Below are 26,754 nucleotides of genomic sequence, written 5' to 3' on the forward strand. Positions count from 1 at the left end.
CAGCATCGACTGGAGATTTGTTTACAAACGGTCCCGCAGTGAACTGAAGTGAATGTCTTCCCCACGTCAGCTTGAACTTCATTAAAAATAAAGTGATGATTACGGTGCGTTATCTGTCAATCATCGTATAAAGGTCGCCCTGACAATTTGATTGGTCTGAACAGTTTCCGTTTGGGCATAATTACTCTTCAATGGATCAAGTCCAGACCAAATTGCCTGGACTGAATTTCATAGCACCTTCTTCGCCATCTAAGTTGAAAAGATAGTCATTTGACAATGCTTCTAGTCAATTTGTTAAATAAATATGATTATTTTGTAGCGGATGAGTAGTAATCCTGACTATTATAGCTTCTACATTACTTTGTTTGACTAAATAAATCGACTTTTAAATCAGTACTCTACTGTCAAACTGTAACGTTACTGTAAACAACATATTTACGTGTTACTCAGTTCAGTTCGTGATTCAAAGTTGAGAAGCTATCATTATTAAATCATTGCCATGACGTATGGTATAGATGTGTTAGCGGTCATTGAGCAGCAGTGCAGTGAAACAGCCAATCAGAGCAGAACTCTGCATTAGGGGGGGGGGGGGGGGGGGTGGTGAAACACTCAGTTTCAGTCAATCTCATGTCAATCTTGAGTACCTATAGAGTAGTATTGCATCCTTCATATCTCCGAAAAGTATTTTGTTTTATTATATTTATAAAAGAAAGATAGGCTGTACCGAGTCTTTCCGGAAAATAACGTGTGCCTGGAGGCGTATTGTGTGGGCGGAGCTAAAGAATGACGAGCGCACACAAAGCGGTGACGTCCTCAAGCGTGGAGAAAATGCTACCCTAAGCAGCGCTAGGGCAGTGCGTGTGTGTGTGTGTGTGTGTGTGTGTGTGTGTGAGAGAGAGAGAGAAAGCAGGAGTGTGGCTCGCGGCTGTTATTTCAAATAGCGCAGCATATTTTAAACTAATCGGTTTACTGGTTTCAACCGGCTAATGAGGCTCGGTGGTCGGTCAAGAAAATGTTTAGTTTTCGCCATCCGTACACCTGCCATTAAAATATTTCAATATATGGCTGGTGTGCCACGCGTAAAAGCCCGTTGCAGCGTCTGTGTCTGAAGTTTGTTTTGAGTGCTTATGCCACCACTCTGGCATAGGCTAATTACTCTGAGAATTACCCTGGTCTGAACCGCGTCTACTACTCCATGTTTGTTGTTTATGTATTGCAGCGTGCATGGGCATGCCGTGGCGTGGCGTGAGGTGCATCTTGGCGTAAAATTCTGCCGTAAACTCCTTATCGTGGCGTAAGCGATAGAGCCTTATATAATAAAATGATAGACATTTTCTATCGCCCAGCCCTAATGTGTATATATATATATATATATATATATATATATATATATATATATATATATATATATATATATATATATATATATATATATTAGGGATGCACGATATTATCGGCACAACATCGGAATCGGCTGATAAACGCTTAAAATATAAAAATCGCCATCGTCTAATATGAAAAAAATATGCCAATATGCCTTGCCGATATGATAACGTGTTAAAATATGCGCCTGCAATAACTCACGTGTGCAAGGAGTGCTACAGCGATGAGACCATGTCAGCACTACAGTCATTCTTCACGTAAAAACAAGCAAATACATTCCATGTACAGTGATTTTATATTGACTGTTTTTTAAATGCTGCCTTGAATTTGTGAATGCGCATGACCGTCAGCAGCAGATTTGCCCAGTTTTCACAACAACTAGACCAAAACTAACCCAAAACAAGCCCAATCGCGTCTCCCCACTCTCGCGGCAGCCTCCACAGCACCAGAAGCTCCTCCAGGTCCTACTGCATGCCCTCCTAGACCGCTAAAGATTTATACTGATTTATACATGTAGTGGGGGTGCTGTTGTTACAGTTATACAATGAAAAGTAGAATACACAAATAAATTGAAGTTACTTCTTGTTCTGAATAAACAAATCAGTAATGATGTCATAAATCACAAGCAAGACACTTGAAAATTAAATACTTTTATATACAGTGTATTAATCTGTAATAAAACTTTAGGAAATGGATGATGAAAAATAATCCAAGGAGCTCAACAATAATTGTAGAATTGAAAGACAGCATCAACGGATGTCATTCCACCCACACTTCATGTGCACAAACGTTAAATCCAAAAATACAGTATTTAGGTTACAGTTGGATCTGGGGTGAAAAATGACTGGCTTTATTATTGTTATTTGCAGGGCTTTTAATATACTCTTATAATAAAAAGTATAAAATAAACATTTATTTATCTTCAAAAAGAATCCTTTTAGTAAGGAATCCTCAGAAATCTGAAACCAGAATGGAAAAAAAAGTTTTTGCTCAAAATAGTGTTGTTTCCCAAGAAAGGGAAAAAATAAACATAACGTGTTTACAAAAATAAACGTGTCATGATTGACAGCTGAGCTTGACGGCTTCTCTGAGCAAAGTTGTCACTGAGGCTCCAAAATACTTTTTTGTAGGATTTTCGGGAGGAAATTGGAGCTTTAGCTTTAATTTCTACATTTCCATAGTTCCATAACTGTTTAGTTCACACTAACATAATAAGTTGCTCTGCAGTAAACTGTACGAACAGATAGTACAGTAGTGTGGTGTATTTGATATCGTGGCTTTTCTTCCTGCTCTTTATTGCAAAGACTCGGGTCCCAAATCCATATTCAGACATTGGTGTCTTCACTTTGCTGTGATAAAAGAAGAGTGAAGATTTCATCCTTTTTTACAGTGTTTGGCATTGAGTATCTTAACTGCATCAATGCATTGTGGCACAATTTGTTTCTTTCTGGTACAGATTGACAAAATGCTTGTTTTATTTGCATGGCTAAAGATCATTGTACTTATGAGACTATCTGCTCAAAAAAAATCTTTTCTTTTTCACCATGCTGTGCATTTTCAGGATTTGCAAACAAAAACAGGTGGCAACTGTTTGCTATTTGCTCATTGATACCGGTCTAATTTCCTCTGTATGGTAACAATAAAGTCTTAGAAGCAGCTGTTAGACTTAGCAATCCACATATGTATTATTGTTTAGTGGCCCATAAAATACATGCAGACTAATTGAAGTTGTGCTAAGGAACCGTTTGAGGTCAGCTTGGGCTTGCCTTCATTGTCTTTACATCATGAATGTATGTTCAAGGCCTAGATAATGTCTCCATTGTGTTTGTCCATTGTAGGGCCGGTGTTCATTTGCATGCCGCGTGTCGTGAGGCTCAGCGAGTATGACTCAGATGGCGTTTGCATATTCAATGAGTCTGACGGACTATGGCCTGAGTACTCTACTGAAACCTGCCTCCTCTTTGTTGGTCGTCCTGAGCTTCAGATGAGTCATTAAGACAGTAAAAAGAACAAAAAATAACCACAATTCGTTTCAGAGCTGCTTGCTTAAAATGCAAGTACTTTAATAAAGTATTTAGTGCAGGTGTAAATGATACTTTCACTTCAGCAGGAATTACCCAGCCTGTACTTTCTGCTGCTATTTTGGATGTCACTATATGCAGCATTAAAACTCAATCCGTTTCAATCCAGGGATGTGTAGAACTGGCCTTTTTTAATATTGCCTTGATGGTTGGCTGTCTGAACAAGTAGCCAATTGCGTCATAATAGTAATAATTGGAGGAAAAAAAACGCTAAGATGATTTTTATTGTAACACATTTGTCCAAAATATTAAAGCTAAAATAAACAGTAAAAAATTATTCAATTTTACTAATCCATGCTTCCAGTCTTAGTTCATGATATTTGTAGCCTGGATGCCAGCTGAACTTAGCCCCGCCCACAACATTTGAGCTTGGGCAGTTCGTCTGGATTCGATCCATAGAGGAGTAATTATCCCCGAACAGAAACTGTTCAGACAAATGAAATCATCAGGGCGGGCTTTAGACGATGACGGACAGATGATCAACAGTAACGTAATCATGCACATCATCAAAGGGGCTTGGATTATGTTTGATCGAATCCTAAACGGAGAGCTTGTTTGTATATGCATTCACCTGCACAATTTCTCAGAATTTCATTGATGATCATGTTGGTAAATACTCTGTGTATCCTTAAATTCTTTTTTTTTTCTTTTAACAACACCGGCAAAGATTGTTTATTCCAGCGTGCTTGCAGACAGGGTTGCCAAGTTTTTACAACAAAACGCGCCAACTACTAGCCCTAAACAATAGCTTCTTGGGGGGTTCTCCGGAAAGAAATGGCGGTTCGGGGTAAAGTGTTATTTTGGCAAAGTTTCCTGCTAAAATTCACCTTCATGGGTCTGTATATCACATAATAGTTGCTTCAACAAGTGGACATGGAAAACAACCCGTGAAAAAAAAAAAACGTGGATTTGGCAACACAGTGCAGTTGAGCTCTGTTGACATTTGACAACTAGCATAATGCGTCACTTCATTGCTCTGATTGGTTGTAGGTCTATCCAATTAAGGTCTCTCCTGGTTCGGTTGAAACGCCCCATAATGGAGCAGTATCAGACTCACATCAGGCTATGATATTTGTAAAATAACAGTCATCGTTAAATATAGCAATAAAATAAATCTGGTTAAATATAACATCATTTTGCAATATGGGCAATGTCAGGCAATATGGGTTGATTTCTACACAAATGATTTTCATTCATTGCCTGTTGCAAATGTAGCTAATTGATTATCAGATTGTTGTGTTGTATAGAAATACAGCCTAGAGATGCACTTTTTGTCCTACATCTGATGATTGCACCGTCTGCTACCAGCTTGAGTGCATGAATTGCATAGCAACTGTTGCTGAGTGACAGAGGAGGACTCAAACAATCTCAGGCAGGAACTTACAGTTTTAAGTAGGAATGTGATGAGACGCTTATATCGAGACGAGACAAGACACAAGATTGTGTTCACAAGAACGAGACGAGAAAAAATGTATGCATAGTATTGTTAAGAAATCCTCTATGAAATACACTACTAGAAATTAAAAATTGTTTGCAGGTGCATTTGAAATGTTTTAACTATCATAATCTTGTAATAAATGTAATTTCATTTTTATCATACAGTAAAAGACAACAGTACTGGCTTCTCTCCTATATGACTGTCTCTTCATACCTAAGAACTGCACTTTTGACCTCCTTACTGAACTCCTTCCTACAAATTGATCATATTAAGTGCAAACATTAACCATAATCGAAGTACTCAATATTCAAAGTACAAATAGACCTATTTTTTCTTTAAGCATGATACAGAGCTAAGAGATGGTTACAGTTAAATAGCTTTCATATTGGGAGATATTCGCATGCCTCAGGGAGCTGCTTTCAAACAGCGGTAATGTATTAAAATCGTATTTGAATGCGTGTTCCCGTTTACTTTCACTTTACATTTTGCGATCATGTGTACTCTGTGAATAGAAAGCAACTGTGCTGAATGTGCAGTTTAAAATACAAGTCTGGCGCTTCTGCTGCGCAACGAATCCACCATGGTCTTGTCCACTAACACACTCAATGCGGGAGCTTCACTAACACGTAACACACTCATAACACGTTCGTCTCATCACATGATCACTGCTGCGCAAGACTTGAACAGCTTGTCTAGATGAGCTGATGGAATTGAAGCGACTGTTATAATTATCTTTAATTTAGGAGCACCAAAACTACAATTTATGTAAATTGAAATATATATTTGATGCATGATTTAGATCGCCAATTTCATGTGATTTCAGCAGTTTGACACGTGATCCGTGTTTGTAAAAATGACACTAATTTCATATGACAGTTCCATAAACAATTAATTAACATTCACTTAACGTCACTTGCATTTTAGATGCAATATTGAGTGTTTTGTTCTATTTTAGCAGCGAAAATCGTTCATTTGCAGAACCGTAACACGTCCCACAGCAACAAGTGTTACTGAACGATTCAGCGTTTGAATGAATCGTTTGAATGAACAACTCAATGACTCACTCATTAAGACGGCCACCTGCTGCCACCTACTGGAGGTTTAGTTTCATGTTTAAACATTTCTTTCCAACATTTCTATTTTGTCTATTCAAAACTACAAATCTCTAAACATTATTTAACGCAGTTGTTATTTTTCAGTGTGAATTATTTAATTTGATTGGTAACAGCCCTTATAGTGTCTTATTTTAATTTAATGTATTTATCAAATTTAACAATATAAAATGAAACCTGAAGCATGCCTATATTAATAAGATTGGGGGGGGGGGAAATGCCCTTTATAAAATATAAAAATTAAAATTTGAAGTTATATATATATGCAGATTTAAATATGTCAAGGCTGATTGAACATTGGGAAGAATATTGCTTCAGAATAAATTATTTTTACAACACAAACAGAAAAATCCTTTTTCCGGACAAGCACATTTTTTACTCGGACAAGTGAATAAACAATTTACTTGTCCGAAGGACAAGCCCATGAACATGCTTAATGTCAAGCCCTGCACTGATTCATGACCGTTTGAATCTTTATTTGAGGTTTGAAAATGAACGCAGAAGAGAAGACAATGCTGAATAAAGTCGTAGTTTTTGTTATTTTGGACCAAAATGTATTTTCGATGCTTCAAGAGATTCTAATGAACTAACTGATGTCACATATGGACTACTTTGATGATGTTTTTAGCTTTCTGGACATGGACAGTAAAGTGTGCCTACACTTGGATACTAGGGCTGTGCAATATGGAAGAAAAATGAGGTATGCAATATCTTGTTAAATAATGCGATATTCGATATGTTTACGATTTTGCTATTAGTGTGTAAAATCTATTTAAATTATATTAAAACAATTATTTAACTGAGAATGAAACCATTTGTGTTTCACATTCTTTCTGGAAAAAGAAAGCATTGCTACAACTTCTGAAAGTGACTAACAGTTTTTTTAGCAAACATCTCACAAATCGTTCACGTTTTGCTCTGTGTGTGTGTCAGACAGCCTGAGACTGCAAGTTATTGTTTTTCGCGAATTATTGCATTTTATAACTCTTAACATCAAGCAAGTCCCATAAGTAACATCCGAGTGCCCAGTCTATTCTCTGCTCTATGCATCAACCTAAAACGTACACTTTTCAAAATGTTGAATTACCCTTTTAAAATCATTCAGATATTGTGTATCGTTGCGATATGCATATTGCATTATGTAAATTTGTGCAATGAAATGTGCAATGTGCAATTGTGCAGATATTGCCAAGCATATCTGCAAAGATATGATTCCAATCTACACGGCCGAGAAACGCGGGTTTTGTGAGTTGGTGCGAACACTCGATCCGATATACGAACTGCCCAGCCGAAAACACATTACTAAAGTTGTGTTACCTGATTTATATGATGCATGTTGGGCCAAAGTGGAGGCAGAGATTTACAAGGGGATGTTCTACGCTAGCTATGTTAAAAGCTATGTTACTTTTTCATATCCAATAGGAATCGACAGGCCATTATCAATATTTGTGGTTGCTTTCTATTGCCTGCTCTATAAGAATACTACTTGGAAAAATCTTTACACCAACATGATGCTGCAAGAGAAGTCTAGTCATATGTTGAAATATTTTAATGGCAGGTGTTAACTTTACCAACAGTCTTGCTTGAAAAAAAGGTTCTAAATAAAATAAAAATTTAGTCCATACTACCTTTATTTGTTTTGTATATCATTTCAAACTGCATTTCCACATTGCAATTTTGTATAGACTATTCATAAACTGAATTAACAGAAAAATTGCTATATTGTTATGTATATCGTGATCGGGATATCAAATGAGATATATCGGGATATGACATTTTGGCCATATCGCCCAGCCCTAATATGTCATGCACAAATCGGTGGGTGGGGCTACGGAATCAGGCGTTCTTCTTTGGTTTAGGTGGTGTTTCACCACACTGACGTCACAGCTTGGCATATTATGTGATAAAAGGCTTGTTCGACTTCATACAACGATGCGCAGGCCGATCGGCGGCTGATTTGAAGCAGTGCTTACAGGTTAGAAAATTTGCTTTGACTTGCGGCAGCGCCGACGGCATGTGACTGTGACGCATGCCAACAAGGTACAGCAAGAGCATTCGAGACCAGCCGGCTGATGCAGCCGCTGCAGCTTCTCAAGGTTGGCTGCTCGAGCTCTGATGACGACACAGCTGATCCACGATTGGCTGGATTCACCGTGTGTTTCGTGTTTATTCTAAAACCTTTTGTTCCACTAATGCTCACAAATAATTTCTTAATAACAGTAAAACCTCTTTTCATGTAGTCCCCACTTCATTGATAGTGTAGGTTTATATGTTGAACTTTATTCTTGTCCAAATAGCCGCTTTATTAAGCAGTACATAAAGTATTGAATGGAAATGTCTTCTTAAACATCGGTGTATTTGAGAAATCTTGCATTTATTTAGCTTCAGCTGTGATAAAGTAAGCAAACGCAGCGCGAGCGTCGCTGCGGGAAGCAGAAATTGTCCGACTTCACTTCTCCGTTTGCAGTTCCTCCCCTCCTGCAACTTGAAAATAACAGCAAGGCCAAGTTCATATGCGCATTCATGTCCTTTTGTGCTGATGTAAGATATAGGTAGTACATACAACTTACACTGTAATATAATAAACCCTTAAATAGATTGATCAGATATGTACCTACTAGGTATCTGAAAATCTCAAAAAGGAAATGTTTGGTTAAACAGTACAGCATAGTGTGCATTGATTATTAGTTTAGTAATATTTATTGAATATTTCGAGGATATCTTTTGGTACTAAATACTATTTGTGCAATAATTATGGTCCATTAATTTGTAATGCCATTAACCACGAAGTGCCTGTATGGCTCAAATAAACAATAATCAAGTTGCTTAAAATATTGCAGATCATAACTGCTTACTTATTTGTAGGTTTTACATTTGAATACGTTAGATATGGTCAAATACTAGATTTCTTTAAATGTGAAATTTTAAAACATTAATAACAACCCCCCCACACCCCCGTCTGACTGGAGTATAATTACTGGAGTATAATTATGGATTTTTTTGGAGATACGTGAATCAATGAACCTCTGAAAAAGATCCACCCAGAAGGTTAAAACAGATTAGAAAAAATTAAAAAAAAATTAGAACTAAAGAGATGGCTTATTCTCAGCCAGTGAAATGTGCCCAATGGTGCCCTCTTTTCAGCTGACAGTCTTATCAGTAGCATCTTGATTTTCACCATACAGACATCACATGCTCTTTCATCGCCAGCTTAACAAATATCCTCTCTTTTCCTCTGAAACTCTCTGTCAAGGGAGAGAACTGTTAACGACACTGTTAAAGGCACACAGACTCAATCATTTTTCTATATCCTCCCCTTATCCAACCCTATCCTTCCTCCTCCCCTGCCTTATGCAAGACTGCTTAAGAGCATTTAAAAGGGGTTTTGTGTTGAGCAGAGATGGTAGTATTTTCTGTTACTTTGACTCAAACATTGTATTCCTGACTCTATTGTTCAATAAAATATTAACTCAAGCCATCCTGATGGGTAGTCAGAATTTTTAATCATCTTCACAGAATCAGAAATTCTTTTGGCAAGTGTTTTTTAAATTAAACCATATTGCTGTAGACTTTGCTTGCCTTCTCTTTCCTCTTTTTTCCTTTTCAGTAGTACTTACTGCTGAGGCAGTCATCTTCACATACTTATTAACAAAAGAGATTCTTTAAGGGCTTTTAATTTTTCTTAAATACTCCATTTTATTATTTACTGTGAAATATTACAGTAGTAATATATCTTATTATTAGTAGTAGTATTATATAGAAAAATATATATATTAATTTATATATATTATTATTATTTTTTTAACATTTTATTATATAAACAGGGCTCACAAAATCACCTTCCCGACGTCCCAGGGTTAATGTGTTTTCCAGACGGGCTACCAAAACGCATCACCGGCCTGCCCGATGGGCTATCTTAAATCGTGAAATAATTAATTTCTTGGTGTGCATTGTTCACACTCTTGTAATTTGAAGGAAAAAATATGATCACAGAAGCTTGTTTCATACATAAAAATAAATAATAATTTATCACTTGGGCTAGTTAAATTCTTTTCAGGCTACCAAAATCTCAATGGTGCCTGCCGAAGGGCTACCAGGGACTGAAATTTTGCGAGCCCCGATAACCCCCCAAAATAAAAATAAATGTGCACAGATTTTAAATTAATTTTATCTCATTACATTTCCAGCTGCAGCGGCGCAGGCGCAAGCAGAGGAACGGCGCAGCCAGGCAGGGAACAGCCCAACGCCAGCAGCTCCAGCCGTCACAACCAAGAGCCAAACCAAGCCAGGTAACAAACATGATCTCAGACCTCTGTCTGTCACCGATCCGCAAGGATTCCCACCCCACCTACCTACCTTTACCTAGTATATTACTTGTCCTGATGACTTTGAAACAAAATTTATTAACAAAAAAAATTCTGGTTAATAAAAAACAGACAACTCAGACTTTATAGCATATTATTTTATTTTTATATTATTATTATTTTCTTATATACGCTCGTTTTGTTTTAATTACCTTGATTTAAAAGGTAAGTTTTGTAGCAAGAAAGATATTTGGGGGTAAAAAACACAATAGGATTGTAATTAAACAATCATTATTTGTGTAAGCGCTTTTGTTTTGTTTCATGTGTGGTCACATGACTCTACACTTAAGGCATTACAGCACTGTAGCACATCCTCACACACGCCCATGACTCAGTGTCAATACTATATCAGGTGTGGTGAGATCATAGCTGAATCTGTAACCTGAGCCTCTTGTAAGACCATACCAATGGATTATCTGCACATTGGATACTAGTGCAATCTGCAGAGAGCTTTTCATGGCCCAGGAAGTGTTCAGATTTCACTTGATGCACTAGTTGTGTGACGTTGTTCTGTTATGCGTTTTCCAGTCATTGATGGGGCAGCCCTGAGGATAGACGACAAACTTCGAGTGGCCAAAGAGAGGAGAGAAGAGCAGGAAAAGCAACATGGTGATAAAACAAACTATTTCATACAACAGGTGTTAGCGTCCTTAGGTGACATGCCACCATTGGCACACATAACTGAAAGACCAGAAGAAACACTGTGTTTACAAGCAGTGAGGCATTCATTTGCATAATTTATTTATGCTGAGTTGGAAACATCCAAAGAAAAACACAGTATTTACTGCATTCATTTGCATGGTGATGCACAGCGATTAAAAATAAAGGCCCTTCATGTCAAAAATGTTGGCAAACTCTGCATACAGTTAGACATATTTTTTAACTAACATAATTAACTCGATTTTAACAAATTGCACTAACACCCTGTTTGGCCGTTTCAGCGGCTCGTGAGACTCAGCTCCTGGAGCGAGAGCGCAAGGCCCGGCTGCAGGTGGAGCGTCAGATGGAGGAGAGACAAAAGAAGCTGGAAGAGCAGCGCAGGAAGGAGGAACAGAGGAGGGTTGCAGTGGAGGAAAAAAGAAAACAGAAATTAGAGGAAGAAAAGGTAAACTGTCTACATATGTTTTGTGTTTTTACGGAGTCAAGTTTAAAGTCAGTGTCATATGTTTTGAAAGAAATTCATAATTGTATTCAGTAGGTGTGCACGATATACCGGTAGACAAGATAAACTGGTAGACTATTGACAACCGTTAGATATTTTGGACTATCAGCTCTATCGCGGTAAGCATTGCAGTATAAAAAAAAAGTGATTTTAAACCATTAAAGTGCAATAAGTAAAGAAAGGGAACTCATTTCATTATGTGTGTGTGCTTTTTTTCTTTCTGCTGAACACAATTGGAAATATAGCTGCAAGCAGCCATTATCGGGGCCAAGCGCAAATAAGAAGACAAGACATGCCAGCATAGCTGGAAATCTCAAACCAACTGCAACAATGAGCCATTAAAGACTTAAGTTGATTTTAGGCAAAATAGCACAATTTTATATACATTTAATAATAATGGGATAATGGTTTATCACTTTCGACCAATAGGTGGCACTGTTAAGAAACTGATGTGGTGTAGTCAGGTTGAGGTGACCAAGGGGGTAATCTAGCGCTCGGAAAGCGTTCCACCCCTAGGGGCTGCCATTGCTAACCAAGCCATCACCTGCTGTTAGCATCCCATTGACTCCCATTCATTTTTGAGTCACTTTGACAGTGAATAACTTTACATCTGAGGCGTTTAAAGACTCCATTTGTCCATTGTTTATTTCTAAAGAAACACGGCAATGCATAAAAGGCTCCATTACCTTGTATCTTACACTATCGCCCGCAGAAGCTGTTTTTGTAAAAATAGGCTAACGATTGCGTCATAACCAACGCGACTCTGTCGCACAGTTGAGAAATTACCGTATAGACCTGAGGAGACGCTCGCAGGCAAATTTTTTACTGTCTATGAGACAGTTGGGGGGACGTGGAGACATAAAGTCTGATAAAGTCAAGGGGGAAGAATGGGGAGAAGCCCATAGTGAGCCAAAAGCAACGGGAGAAAATATTTAAACAACGTGATTGAGCTTTCACTTTCCACAACTACTAGAAGACCTACAACTGTCAGACAGGTTGCTCACGTCACATCTACGTCGTCAAGCTCAGTCTGAGCCTGCGCAGTTCGAGCCTGCGCAGTTCGCTCAGCCATCAGGAAGTGAGTGCCCCTAGGTTGACTTTATTATTTCGCCGTTGACGTCAATGGGGGTCGCTGTGTCCATTTCTTTTACTGTCTATGGAGGTGACAATGACACATGCAAAGTTTGGTGTCAATATGTCAAAGCATTGCAGAGATACAGCCTCAAGAGTCATTTTTGCATTGTGGCTCAACTTTGTTGCAGTAGTATATGAAAACTGTTTTGTCTATCAACATCCATAACTATTTGTCGGCATGGTCGGAAGACGATACGGTTCAATTTTGGTGAAAATCGGACAAACGGTCTAGGATGAGTTTGAAAAAGTAGGTTTTTAACAAATAACAAGATGGAGGACAGATAGGTTTGTAAAATATGGCAAAAATGGTATGCATGTTCTCAGCATGAGCCAATGAATGTATTCTGACCAGTTTCATTACAATGGGTTATTGGCCTGCCGGGTTTTGCGAGCCCTGGCCGATATGTGTCTGAGTCCAGCGTACTAAAGGTATGCTGTTAGACACGTACACATAAGCTAAACAATCTATAAAAAGGCAATACTATTACATATAAAAACACGTTTTACTCACATAAGTGTGTTGCACCACACACTTGGATTCCTGTCGGATCCAAATCCAGCATCGACTGGAGATTTGTTTACAAATTATCCCGCAGTGAACTAAAGTAAATATGTCTTCCTTAAGTGAGCTGGAACTTCATTAAAAATAAAGTTCAACCACACATTCCTAATATTAGGATCAGAAGGAAGCTTATGTAGCGACTGTGTTCTTCCACAACCAGGAATAGTGCAATATCTGAATCTTCCTCGGCATCTTTATTGTTGTTGACCAGCTAGCACAAGCCCTCCATGAGTCGGTGGGCGGGTCTACTGGATTAGACGCGCTGTAGATTCTGTATAGGCAGTGTTTCATCGCGCACTGATGTCAGTATGAAGCACAGGACCGTTTGCTGGGCCTGGTGTCTAAAAAAACTTTTCTTTGACTAACAAGGAAGTTTTCAGCTCTGAAACTTAGAGGATATTCTTATATTACCATGACCTTTTATATATCAAAAAAGCTTAAGGGAAAGCGATAAAGGTATACCACCAATATATACAGATACCGTTTTATTACCCAGGCCTATGTATCATCATATTAGATCAGTGCCTACAGTCCAGACTATACAGTGTTTTTGTACATTTGATTACTTTATACAATTTATAAAGTAAGTTTTTCAGGTAGGTCTATTTTTAATTTGTGTCTTTGTCCTGTTGTAATTAGTATCTTTATCACTGACTTGTCTTCAGTAAGCATGATGGCTTTTTCTTGGCAGTATGTTTTTTGTGATATTGTAATTGGTGATGAGAATTATGACATTTCAGTTATATAAAAATGCCAAAATCATAACCTTATTAAAGCAAAAATAACTATATTGTGATGTATATATCGAAATAGGTGATGTAATTACACGTATAATGATAACAGATTTTGTTAGTCTTGCAGTTTCACAGCAGCAATCGTTTGCTCTGTTCAGTATCTGACATGCAAAAGAGCCTGGAACCATGGACTTTGTTTTAGCATTGACATCCACACCTTTTCCACAGTCCACTGCTGCACAGCTCAGAGGATGTATCATGGCTCTATTTGTCTAACAAAGTGTGTGTGTGTGTGTGTGTGTGTGTGTGTGTGTGTGTGTGTGTGTGTGTGTGTGTGTGTGTGTGTGTGTGTGTGTGTGTGTGTGTGTGTGTGTGTGTGTGTGTGTGTGTGTGTGTGTGTGTGTGTGTGTGTGTGTGTGTGTGTGTGTAGGAACACTATGAGGCTGTGATGAGACGTACCCAGGAGCGTAGCCAGCGAGTAGAACAGAGACAGAAGAGATGGTCCTGGGGTGGACTTTCAGACTCTGACAACAAAAATGGTATGAGTGCTTTTCCTAAATGCCAAAACATCAGAAGCACCTGATAATAAGTTCGACAGCCTTCGTTGACTGATTGTCTCAGTCTGCCCAAGCGTGTTCTGTGAATAATCATCTTTTGACAATCTTCATTGCTCTTATTTGCTGTTAAAGGTAAAGTGTGGATTTTTTGCTCTTCTAGCTAAATTAAACTTTGCAAACTTTTAAAATTTGCAAAAATAATGCCTCAAGCACGTATGCCATTGGTCAAGACAGATCCTCCCATTGATTGAATTTATATATATAAATGACATACTTCACATTTTTCAAGTCATGTTTTTTTTTTGTCAATCTGTGTACTGTGGTTGTGCGCCTACTTAGGGATGGAAATCTTATGTTGTCAGCTATGGTTTTCCACCTCTCTCACTCTCTCACCCTCTCCATGGAGAGAGAGTCCGTTTCCAATAGCGACCTGTCTGTCCCTGCCCCTCCCACAGGACAGAGTGACAGTGGCTCCACCTCCTCCCCGATTACTATAGTAATCTCTCCTGCTTCTCCAGCCTCCAAGCCACCCAGGAATCAGACGTCACAAGGTGGTTTATACTGTTTGCCTGTCCATGGCGTGACTTGACACAAAATGCCCACCTCTCTTCTTTGCTCATACGTGCACTAATCTGACTGGGGCCGTACTTGCTGTTTCTCATTCACTCACCCAGTTTTTTTATAACAATATATTTTATTCACTTGTCAGGAATTGTAACAAAGTTCTTTCCAAAGCACATACCTCGGTTCCAGGGATGCATGTTGCTTCGAGTTTGTGCTTTTTCTCCCTCTTTTTATTCAGATGTAACGACTGTTTGAATGTTTACTAACACTGTGTTGTGCCTGCCTTTTTAGACTGTAGTGCATAATACTTATTATACTTGCACGCACACACACGCACATATTTATATATAACATATATTATATATATATATATATATATATACACACACACACACACACACACACACACACACACACATATACATACATAGTAGTGGCGCGGTGACAAAAATTAATATGCACGTTGGATGATTTTGTGTTAGACAGTGTTAGCTCAGTTGCTTACACTCATTACACATTGCAACTCAGCTAGAAGTTTCCTAATATATTTGTCAGTTTATTGAAAGTAGTCTAATTTACCTGTTAATGCCTTCACAAGCACTCGTAAAAGCTGTTGAGTTGTGTTTTAGTTGAGACACAGATGCGCGGAAGGTAACTTTGCAAAATATACAGTATTTTTGTAATTCCGCTCGTGGCACTAATGTCGCAGAAACCTAATGCATTACATTTAAACGCTACAGCATCGCATCGGCTAAGGACACACCCTACAGTCTATGGGAAATGCATCTAGATTCTAAATCAGAGACAGATAAGAAACACCATGAAAATATCATTAGCAATGCAACTTTAAGAATTTTAAATAACACAGACTATGATTAACAGCAATGAATAGTTACAGGTCTGCTTAAAGTAGGTCTGTCTTTAACAGTTACCAGTTTTCGTTAAAAAATAAATGTCCCTATGGAGAACGAAACAATGAGAATGCGGGACAGTGATGAAGATACATAAAAGAGCATAGGCGCCAAAGCTGCTGTGGATCCGCATATCCGGGACTACAGATTTGAAGAAAGTGACCGCTGTTTGCCAAATAAATAAATGACAGTGTTACATATGTATTGCTAACATTTATAATATCATGTAAGCTTTATGGTACACCTCAAATAAGGGAATTTTTAGTAATTTATAGTGTTATTACTACTCAGTGAGTCCACGAATGGCTTGGGTATACAGAGCATTCGCAGCTTATATGGACCGCACGCCACTGATACACACATTCATACATACAGTACAGGTCAAAAGTTTGGAAACATTACTATTTTTAATGTTTTTGAAACAAGTCTCTCATCAAGCCTGGATTTCTTTTATCTAAATTATTATAAAATATTATTACAATTTAAAATAATGGTTTCCTATTTTACTCTAAAATATATTTTTTGTAATGCAAAGCTGAATTTTCATCAGCCATTACTCCAGTCTTCAGTGTCACATGATCCTTCAGAAATCATTCTAATATGCTGATTTGATAATATTTGATAGTTATTATCAATGTTGGAAACCGTTGTGCTGCTTAATATTTTTTTGGTAACCCGTGATACTTCTTTCAGGGTTGATGAATAAAAAGTTGATGAATTGATGAATAAAAAGTTAAAAAGTATTCAAAATATTAAATCGTAAAATAGAAAATATTTCTCACCTTTTATCAATTTAACACATCCTTGCCTAATAAAATTATTAGTTTCTTAAAAAAAGTTTTAATTTAAATTGTAAATGCTGTTCTCTTTTTATTCATCACTGTATTAAAGGGGGGTGAAATGCTTTTTCATGCATACTGAGCTTTTTACACTGTTAAAGACTTGGAATCCCATACTAAACATAGACAAAGTTTCAAAAGTTAAGGTGGACGTTTGATGGGAGTATTTCTTTGTCAAAAATACTACTTCCGGTTAGTCATAAGTTTCGGCAAGTTTTTTGAGATCATGCGTCCCCTTTGACGTTAATGGGGGCGGAATTTCCTTGTATGGGCCTTACGGACAATTCTACCGGAAGCGCGTGAGAGAGAGCGAGGGAGAGAGCGAAAGCAACAGCCTACGCCCATCAAAGCGCTGGCTTGTAGGATGCGCTGCACAGGTGATGTGCACATAACAATGTCACCAAAAAAGTGCGTTTTTGGTTGCCAGACCAAGACAGTCCTGCACAGATTCCCCAAAACCCCGCGTTAAGGCAACAGTGGATGGAATTTGCTTTTCCGGATCAGCAACTGAGTTGCGCGAATGTTTATATCTGTTCGCTGCATTTCGGTGCCGGCTGTTTCATAAACAAGGCCCAGCTCGACGCCGGATTTTCCCAATCGCCTAATGCTGAATGATGGAGCAGTCCCAACGTTAGAAGGGTGAGTGAGACTGCTTCAAATGTCTGTGTTTTTTTTAGTCCGCTTACTGTCTACACAAACCACGCGTAAACACACAAACGCACGTGCACAACTGCACTTCCCACATGTACACCTTCAAAGACAAAAATACGACTATATAATTCAAGTATAAATATGTAAATAACACAAGCCGCTAAGCATATTATATAGTTAGTGTATAACTTGTACCACATAGAGACGTCCTGCTCTAGTCGTTTTTGCTGCTGCTCCTGTTCAACTGCAGCCTCTGGGTCTGATTCCGGATCATAGATGTATGGCTGTATCTGATTAAAAACCATATTTTTATTTTGAATAAAGTTTTTTTCCCGCTGTTAGGGATGACAGCTTTACGACGCACTCGACTCAACACACAGCGCGCTGCTGCACACGTCATTATTTAGCTCCGCTCACACGACACGCCCCCACCCGCTCGGCTTTTTTCGGAAAGACTCGGAACAGCGCATCTTTCTTATATAATTATTACAAAAATAAAGACTTTTCGGAGATATGCAGGATGCAATGCTACTCTATAGGTACTCAAGATTGACATGACACTGACTGAAACTGAGTGTTTCACCCCCCCTTTAAAGACTTGGATTCCCATCCTAAACATAGACAAAATTTCAAACACTAATGTTGGACATTAGATGGAGTATTTCTGCGTCAAAAACACTCCTTCCGGTTTCTCACAAGTTTCAAAGAGTTTTTTTCGAGTATGGGTCTGCTTGACGTCAACAGAGCAGAAGGTCCTTGTATGGGCTGTACGAGCTCTTCTCCCGGAAGGGTGCGCGCGCGCGTGACTAGAGCGAGAGAGCAAATGCACGCCCATAAACACTCTCTCAGGTGCAGATCCACTCGTCCGTGCAACACTCCTGCGCCGCGCTCCACTTTATTCCTATGGGTGACGTCAAACGACTTTAATGCGCCCGCATAGCATTTGGGGAAGACAACGCTGCATTTGAACCGATTTGAACGCTGAAATGACGGGAAGCATCACAACATCATGCTTCAGTCGTGTCGCAATAGTGGATCTCCACGGTCACTGCTGTCACGACTCACAGGACTTCACGAAACCAACAAGAAGTGTGTTTTTGACGGAGCGGTGCCAGCGATAAAGGTTTGCGGTCGTGCTTTAGAAGTCTGCTTCAAATGTCTATATTGTTGGCTATCGTCGTGTAAGTAAACATCAGTAAACAACACGATCGTGTATAGTTAATTTATCAATGGAGCATGCGATCTATGGTGTGTGTTTAAATACATTTGTTTAGCTGACCACTATAGGTGTCAGTTTGTTTATTGTAAAACCTCCCAAACATAAACCTAGCGTTCTCACAAAGCGTGCTTCGTCATTCAAATGCGCAAACGTTACTACATTGTTTTTTTATACACTATCTGATGTGCAAAACCATTTTGCTTGCTACTGCTAAGGTTTAGTCGCATACAATAGTCCATAAACCAAATCATGTCATCCTATACCACGAGCAAACAAGCGCAAATGTTGACAGGCCACTAAATACAGTACATACCACAGAGACGGACGTGCTGCTGTTGCTGTTTCTCCTGTTCAATTTATTTCAGCCTCCGGATCTGATTCTGGATCATTATATGTATTAGTTGAATCTGATTGATAGCCATATTAGGGTAACTTTTTCACGCATATGACGATGTCAGCTTTCAGAAGCTCTTTTGCAGTAGCTGTGCGCTCGTCATTCATTAGCTCCGCCCACACGATACGCCTCCAGCTGCTTGTTTTTTTCTGGAAAGACTCTTTCTTTTATAAATATAATAAAACTAAAGACTTTTCGGAGATATGAAGTATGCAATACTACTCTATAGGTACTCAAGATTGACATGAGATTGACTGAAACTGAGTGTTTCACCCCTCCTTTAAGAAAATATATAAAGCAGTTTCCATTATGATATTAAGTCATTATATAAAAATGATGTGACACTGAAGACTGGAGTAATAATGTTGAAAATTCAGCTTTGTATCACAAAAAGATATTATATTTTAAAGTATGTGAATATAGAAAAACATTTTTTTAAATTGTAATCCTATTTAACAATATTGCTTGTTTCTGTATTTTTGGTCAAATAAATGCAGACCTGATAGCAAAAGAGACTTCTTTCAAAAACATTAAAAAATGTTTTACTTTTGACCAGTTTTGTTTATTGATTTATTCTTAAAAACAAAATTGCTTGTTACATACATGCAAGGCAACCACATGACTTCATGTTAAGCTATTAAGCATACTCATGACCCAGCTTGTATTATTGTAATTAACAATAGCTTAGCACGTGAAAACCCCTGTAACTCTAATTCCACTCCCTGTCTGTCTCTGTGTGCGTATTTACCCTCCCCTGTAGATAAGCGCTCTTCCTCTACTACGAACCTGAAACAGACTGACTCAGTCATCAGCAAGCGTCTCTCCTCATCCTCTGCCACCCTCATTAATTCTCCTGATAAAAGTAAGTGTCCTCCCTGCCCTCTCCTGCCTTTCCCTTATCCTTTTGATACATGTGCATGAGTACATACACTTTAATGCTGGTCATGTGTTCTACGCAGAAATTAAAGACAAGTCATGTCTCACACAGGTGCCTCTCCCTGTGGTTCATTTTATAATGTTATTTAAATGCAAATGCACATTGTGTTTGTGTGAATGGGCCATGAGTGTTTTTGCCATTTCGGCAGCTTATGATTCTTGCAGACATGCTGTTCCTCCCCACAGTTTCCTTTTCCTCTAACAGGAGCAGCCAGCCATGACTCAGGCGGTTTCGCAACAGACACTTTGTGTTCGAGTCAACTCTTCATTTCCTTCTGTGCAGGCACATTTTAGTTTGGTGCCAAAAACGATTATATTAGATGACTTTTGTGTTGATTTTAGATTTGGTGTGTGTTTCTTCTTTGAAGTATGTCTTTAGTCCCTCATGAGTAAAACACATGTTCTCGATTGAGGAGCTAAGCTCTCTTTTGTCCCTCAGGTGCGAAGCGGAGAAGTTCATCTTTGAACCGGTTGCCTAGCAATGCTCCTCAAGCCTATAAAGAAGCTCATAAGCAGCCTCAGGTGGAAAAGACAGGTGCCAAACTACCCGTGCTGCTCCTCTTTTCAAGAATTAGACAGACATTTAAATTGTCTTTATTTACTCACCCTCATGTTGTGCCCAACCTTAATTATTTTTATCTGTGGAATACAAAAGGAAGAATGTATTATTCAATTACATGAATGTGGGCTTTCAAAGTTCAAGAAGGAACATTAGCGCCATGAAAATATCAGTAATTTTTCTTAATTTCTTCTTTTGTGTTCCAAAGAGAAAAAAAGTAATATGGGTTTGAAGTGGTGAGTAATATAATGATAATAGTATGATGCGTGCACTATCCCTTTAACATTTTTCTGCATACAGCCCAGAGATAGACAACAATGAACAATCATAGGATCTCCTTCATCATTTTTAATGGAAAAATGGGTGTGAGCCTTTATTTGCTTACTTTGTTTTATTTGCTTGCTTGATTTTACACATTGTCATTCTGAAAATCTAGTTTCTATGCAAATATGAATTTAAGCAGGTATAGACTAGGAGCTTGCACAGGCATTCGCAAACATGCGCCTCTTAAACATTTACAGTTACTATTCTCCAAATCCACTGAAACCTACTGTAAATACAACCACAATTATAAAGCAGAGTCTAGCTGCATTGTCCTCATCAAAATACCCATTTCCTCATTCACTGCAAATGGCACGTGTAAGCTGAAACAGAAGAGACCCTGCTTCCGGATTGATTCTAACGCTGCCCTGTCCACTCTGTCTGTAGGCCCAATACCGAAGAAGCGAAGCTCCTCCCTCTCTCGAATGGGGGCTAAAACTCAGCCCGCCACCAAACCAGAGAAATCCACAGCAGATGAATCAGGTGCTTAAGTCCCGGCCGGAACATTTCACATGTGCCTGTTCGCCGTTTGCTAATAAATAAGCGCAAACCTTTTCCGCTTTCAATTGTCCGCGCTGCTCAGAATATGAAATAGGTTTAATAAGGTTATTGGGGGGAGCATGGGGTTTAAAGAATTTGATTTGTGGTTATAAACGTGCTGCGTCTCTCTCCCTACGTTTTTTGCTTGCCTCGCCCTTCTCGTGCATCAAAACATCATGCATCCAGAAACATAACAATCCGCCAGTGTTGCTGTTTTGTCCACAAATCGTTTGTATTTTTCTGCTCCCTTGAGCTTCCAGTTCATCTTAACCTTTCCTTGTTGCTTTGTTCTCTCAGGGATTTCTCGCTAATTGACCTACTCACCAGGAATGAGCTTTTTGTGTATGCTAATACAATGTGTTTTTGTTTGTGTGAACATTGTGTTGTTTTTCTTCCCATATGACATTAACCAACGAGTTTGGCCCCTGGTGCCATGGCTGTTTTCAGTGTGTTTGTGAGTGTGTCTGTTGCGGAATGTTGACTGGTTTTAACAGGAAGGCTTTTTCTTGTGCTGTATTTATTTCTAGATTACATGTTTGCAGGACACCTTAATACTCCTGGTTACATAGTCACTCTTGAAAACTAAATTACCTACTAAATTGTGTTGTGATGGACCAATTTAGAGTTTGCCTATCAGTGCTTACTTGTTTAGGTTGACACCATCTTTCTCTATTCTGAGAGCACTTCCTCATTACTGAGCTCACAAAAGCTTCACAGCCTCACCCTCTCTTCACAACTTCAAGTGAATCTATACAGTGCCAAAGGGGGGAATGAAATTAATGGATCATTCAAAAGAGACATTACGTTTTTACTTCTTCATATTTCTGTTTTTCCCAACTGTGAATTTGTAACTCAGGTTACAAACCTCGATTTCATGACCGCAAGAGCTTTTTGTGCCTGTTAGCATGTTCTGCTGCAGTTTTGTGGTGTACAAACTGTATCTCTACAGTAAAGATCAAACTAAAAATCAAATGCTGGCCTTTAATCTGTTTCTTAATACTAAATTTGATGTATACCTCAAATGTAAAACCCCTAACTGCAAGCATTTGACTCATCTGATTGATCTCAAAAAGCTCTTTGAGTTACTCTTTAGTCCTGGCTTTATGTTTCCCTTTTGTTTTCACCTCAAAAACCCACAGTCCTGCTCCCAGTCACCTCTCCCAAATCTCAATAATGGTCTTTTTTTTTCTCCAGCATTGAGTCTCACCTTGAATGCATCAGCCACCCATTGTTTACATTTGAACCACAATCACTTTTCTCTTTGGTTTTTGTGTTGATTCTTGCATTTTAAATCACATTGGTGTCAGTCCCCTCTCCTTCCTCCTTTGTGTTTATTCCTTAACCTCTTCTTTATCCTTTTGTCTGCTCTGTTTTTCGTGTCTGTTTGGGTACACCGTGTCTTTAGCTCGCCGCTCATTGGCCACCCCCGTGGACAGCGATGTCCTCAGTCGGCTGCTCACACCCACCCAGGCCTCGCTAGCTAGAAGCAAGAGTGCCGCGGCCCTGTCTGCCGAAGGAGGCGACGCCCAAGGTAACACTAGAGAGAAAGGGAAGCCCAGCTCGTACCAGAACCCTCCACTTGTGTGTATATGTAAGGCGCTCTGCAAGGTGCTTGGTTGGCGTGTTATAATGGGCCTGCTGGAGTTTTTTAATGTGGCTTGAATCACATGCATCAAGTTTTACACACTAAGATTTGTCTTCTAGAGATGCACAGAAATGTTTTATCATTGAACTATTTTTTTTTCAAAATGCCATTGAATGTCTGTCGAAAGGAAAAATGTCCTGGAACATGTATCAGAAACTGTTTTGTTATCCAAAGCAGCATGCATGAGAATTGATCTAGGTTTAATTGGATTGAATGATAGTAGCTACCATCTGATGATGATATCAGAAATCCGATAGCATTTACAGTTGACGAGGCACGTGTACCTTCTCTGCATGATTCGCATCCAGACAGATAAGCGTGACTGCACGAGAGTGCCAGCGTCAATGCAATGCCATAATGTATAAAGATGTAAAAATGACACCATTATATATTAGTTCAAGCATTAGATGTCTGAAGGCACTCAAAAGTTTTCATTTCGGTGCATCACTAGTTCTTACTGTTCTCTCAATCTCTAAAACACACACACACACAAACATTTGCAAGGTGTTCCAGGGCTATTGCTGAGGGATCTTATGTAAGCTGATTAGCTGAGCGGTTCTGTGTGAGAGGGAGTGTGAGTGGAGTGAATCGGCGCTCTGCTGTTGCAACTTCAATCCCCAGCTGATCCACATAGTGCAGTTTACAGCCCCTGCAGACCAGCAGCATCACCCTAAACATATCTTCAGTTTCCAACACTACCATACTCTTTAAATTCCCAGCAACCTGTAAAGGTTGAAGTTCATATGTTTAACGTGTTTGACAGGGTTTAAATTTGACAAGATGCTATCAGCATTGCTGAGTCAGAACTGCATTATTGGTTTCTTAATATAGATGGAGAGATGATTATGAATCAGCAGCTTATGGATCAGTTATATGTATAGGCTTTCCATGATGCTAACAGTCAGAGTTAATTATAGTGGGTCGAGATTATCCCAGAAATCCCACTGTCACAGCCCTTACTGCTCACCTCACTTCACCTCAGCTTCACCAGCAGATACTGGGCATCCCATGATCAGTGGCCATCACTATAGAGCACAACAATGGCCACCTGCATTTTCGCGTCTTTAATTTTAAAAAGTATTTTTCCTATTCTAAGCCCCTAACTAAACCAACCAGCTTCAAGATGAAGCATAACTTTACAAACTTTGATTTGAATGCAGAAAGTATTTAAAAGCTGTAAAGTAAAACCATTTACTTGTCAGCAATTTATAAGTATAACGCTCTAGTGTATTTGGGATAATTTACATATCTATAGGAACAGTGACTTCTCTGGTTGTCTGTTTAGAATTCATGAGTAGTACAGTTCATTTTAGCTATTCAATTTTTTTTTTTTTTTTTTTTTAAATATTCAAAATCATTAGTTTTCTGCAGAAACTCATGATAGGTCTGTTGAGAGAAATGTTATTGACAATTTCTCTATAGAGAAATTAATTGGATTTTTACTTTTGGGAAATGCTCCTAGGACTGCCACTGGGGGAGTAGAATTGCTAGCCTGACGTGGTCATACTCAATTTTAGTCAGAATATGAGTCTGGAACTGCTCCATTGGGCTGTGATTATCGGGCGTGTTTCAACCGAACCAGAAAAGACATCAATTGGATAGACCTACTACAACCAATCAGAGCAACGAAGCGACACATTGTCAAATGTCAACAGAGTTCAACTGCACTGTGTTGCCAAGTCAGCGTTTTTTCCGCGGGTTGTTTTCTATGTCCGCGGGTTAAAGCGACTATTATGTGATATATAGACCCATGAGTGCGAATTTTAGCAGGCAACCTTACCAAAATAACACACATTTTACCCCCCAAACACCTTTTTTTTTTTCGGAGAACCCCCCGAGAAGCTATTGTTTAGGGCTAGTAGTTGGCGCGTTTTGTTGTAAAAACTTGGCAAACCTGTCTGCACGTGAGCTGAAATCAGGCTGGAATACACGATCTTTGCCAGTGTTGTAAAAAAAAAAAAAAATTGAATGATACACAGAATACTTACCCAACATGATCATCATTTCTGAGAGGAATTGTGAAGGTGAATGCAGATACAAACAAGCTCTCCGTTTAGGATTTGATCAAAAATATAATCCAAGCCCCTTTGATGACGTGATGATTACGTTATTGTTGATCATCTGTCTGTCATCGTCTAAAGCCCGCCCTGATGATTTCATTGGTCCGAACAGTCTCTGTTTGGGGATAATTACTCTATGGAGCAAGGCCAGACCGAACTGACCGACCTAAAAAAATTGTGGCTGGGGCTGAGTTCGGCTGGAAACCAGGCTATAGAATTGCAATAGTTTGCGAATGTTGTAGATAGTGAAATGGATCAGATTTGGCATGATGTGGATCTTATGCTGTGTGATGTCCTAGATGTGGGAGAATGAGTGAGTGAATGTTGTTAAATTTGCTGTATTGTTGAGCTAACTTATAACTGCAGCCTAAGGTGCTTGCTTGGTGCAGACGAAGGTGTGCTTTAATGTGTTGGTGACCAGTGTGTTGTCTGTCAAGGATGCTGTCTGTCCCCTGCCATGTTTCTCTCTGTCTCACAACCACCAACCCACCCATCAAACCCAGTCTTCCTCAGGCCATCGGTGCTTATCAGCAACAGTTCCCAATCAACCAGTATTACTGATCTAACTACACCAATGTTTTGTGCTTTTATCATCCCTTTCCCCTCTCTTCTTCTTTCTGTCCTTACATCTACCTGCTTTGCTCACCCACTCGGCTGCTTGTGACGTCCCTTCCCTGCTGTCCCTGGCTGTGCACCACTGACTGTGTGCTTTACCAGAGTCTCACCTGTGTCCTCGTTCAGCATCTGCCAGCCCCATGCAGCCCCCGGCCCGCGGACCACTACGCAGTCGCAGCAGTGACCGAAAGAAAGGTCCGACTACTTCTGTGTCTGCGGATGCCATCTCCAGTATGACACAGGTGAGCAGATGATACGTCAACTTCTTCTTTCAAACGGATTTCAAATGGATTTTTTTAAGTTTCTTATGCTCACCAGGGCTGCATTTATTTAATAAAAATGTTTCAGTAAAAACGGATTATTGTTTAAATATCATTACAATTTAAAATAAATTGTAAAATAAATAAAAATAGTATATTTTAACTGAAAGAGAGTATATTTTAAAATATATTTATTCCTCTGATAACAAAGTTGAATTTTCAGCATCATTACTCCAGTCTTCAGTGTCACTTGACCCTGATTATTATCATCTATGTTGAAAATAAGGGTGCTCCTTTATATTTTTGTAAAACTGTTTTTTGTTTAGGATTCTTTTAAATAAAGTTTTAAAAACAGCAATTATTTAAAAGGAAATCTAGTCTTGCTTACTTTTGATCAATTGAATGCATTCGTATTGAGTAAAATAAGGAATTTATTTTTAAAAAAAATACAACTCTTAATAGCCCCAAACTTTTGAATGTTACTGTACTTTATAATAAAATGTTTTATCAGAAAAATGCAAAATGTATACATTTTCAGTAGTGTCTTTAGATATTTAGACCCCACAAAAACAATTCAAGAAAAACTTACAGATGAGCTGCATGGTGTATGTAGAGTGTCCTTAATAATCTCATTACTAGGATAAGCTTAACGGAACTAGTTATCTGTGTCTTTGTTAGTTCTATTGCCTTAAAACAATGTACTCATTCAGACA

General features: G+C 38.8%; 1 protein-coding gene across 15 annotated transcripts in view; it reads left to right on the forward strand.

Annotated features, from left to right (window-relative positions):
- map7d3 (MAP7 domain containing 3) overlaps positions 1-26,754 on the forward strand; it is a 56,507-nt gene that overhangs the window by 19,644 nt on the left and 10,109 nt on the right. For 2 of the 15 annotated variants that reach the window (XM_067457640.1, XM_067457641.1), the window contains exons 2-11: positions 10,202-10,303; positions 10,907-10,987; positions 11,320-11,483; positions 14,401-14,509; positions 14,983-15,078; positions 19,866-19,967; positions 20,481-20,576; positions 21,309-21,404; positions 22,867-22,992; positions 25,884-26,023. In XM_067457640.1, coding sequence (XP_067313741.1) covers positions 10,202-10,303; positions 10,907-10,987; positions 11,320-11,483; positions 14,401-14,509; positions 14,983-15,078; positions 19,866-19,967; positions 20,481-20,576; positions 21,309-21,404; positions 22,867-22,992; positions 25,884-26,023 — 1,112 coding nt within the window. The remainder of the gene's footprint in view (positions 1-10,201; positions 10,304-10,906; positions 10,988-11,319; positions 11,484-14,400; positions 14,510-14,982; positions 15,079-19,865; positions 19,968-20,480; positions 20,577-21,308; positions 21,405-22,866; positions 22,993-25,883; positions 26,024-26,754) is intronic. The other 13 variants (XM_067457649.1, XM_067457650.1, XM_067457642.1 and 10 more) reach the window with 12 other exon arrangements.

Source organism: Pseudorasbora parva, chromosome 11, assembly GCF_024679245.1.
Source record: "Pseudorasbora parva isolate DD20220531a chromosome 11, ASM2467924v1, whole genome shotgun sequence".
In the NCBI taxonomy this organism is placed as follows: domain Eukaryota; kingdom Metazoa; phylum Chordata; class Actinopteri; order Cypriniformes; family Gobionidae; genus Pseudorasbora; species Pseudorasbora parva.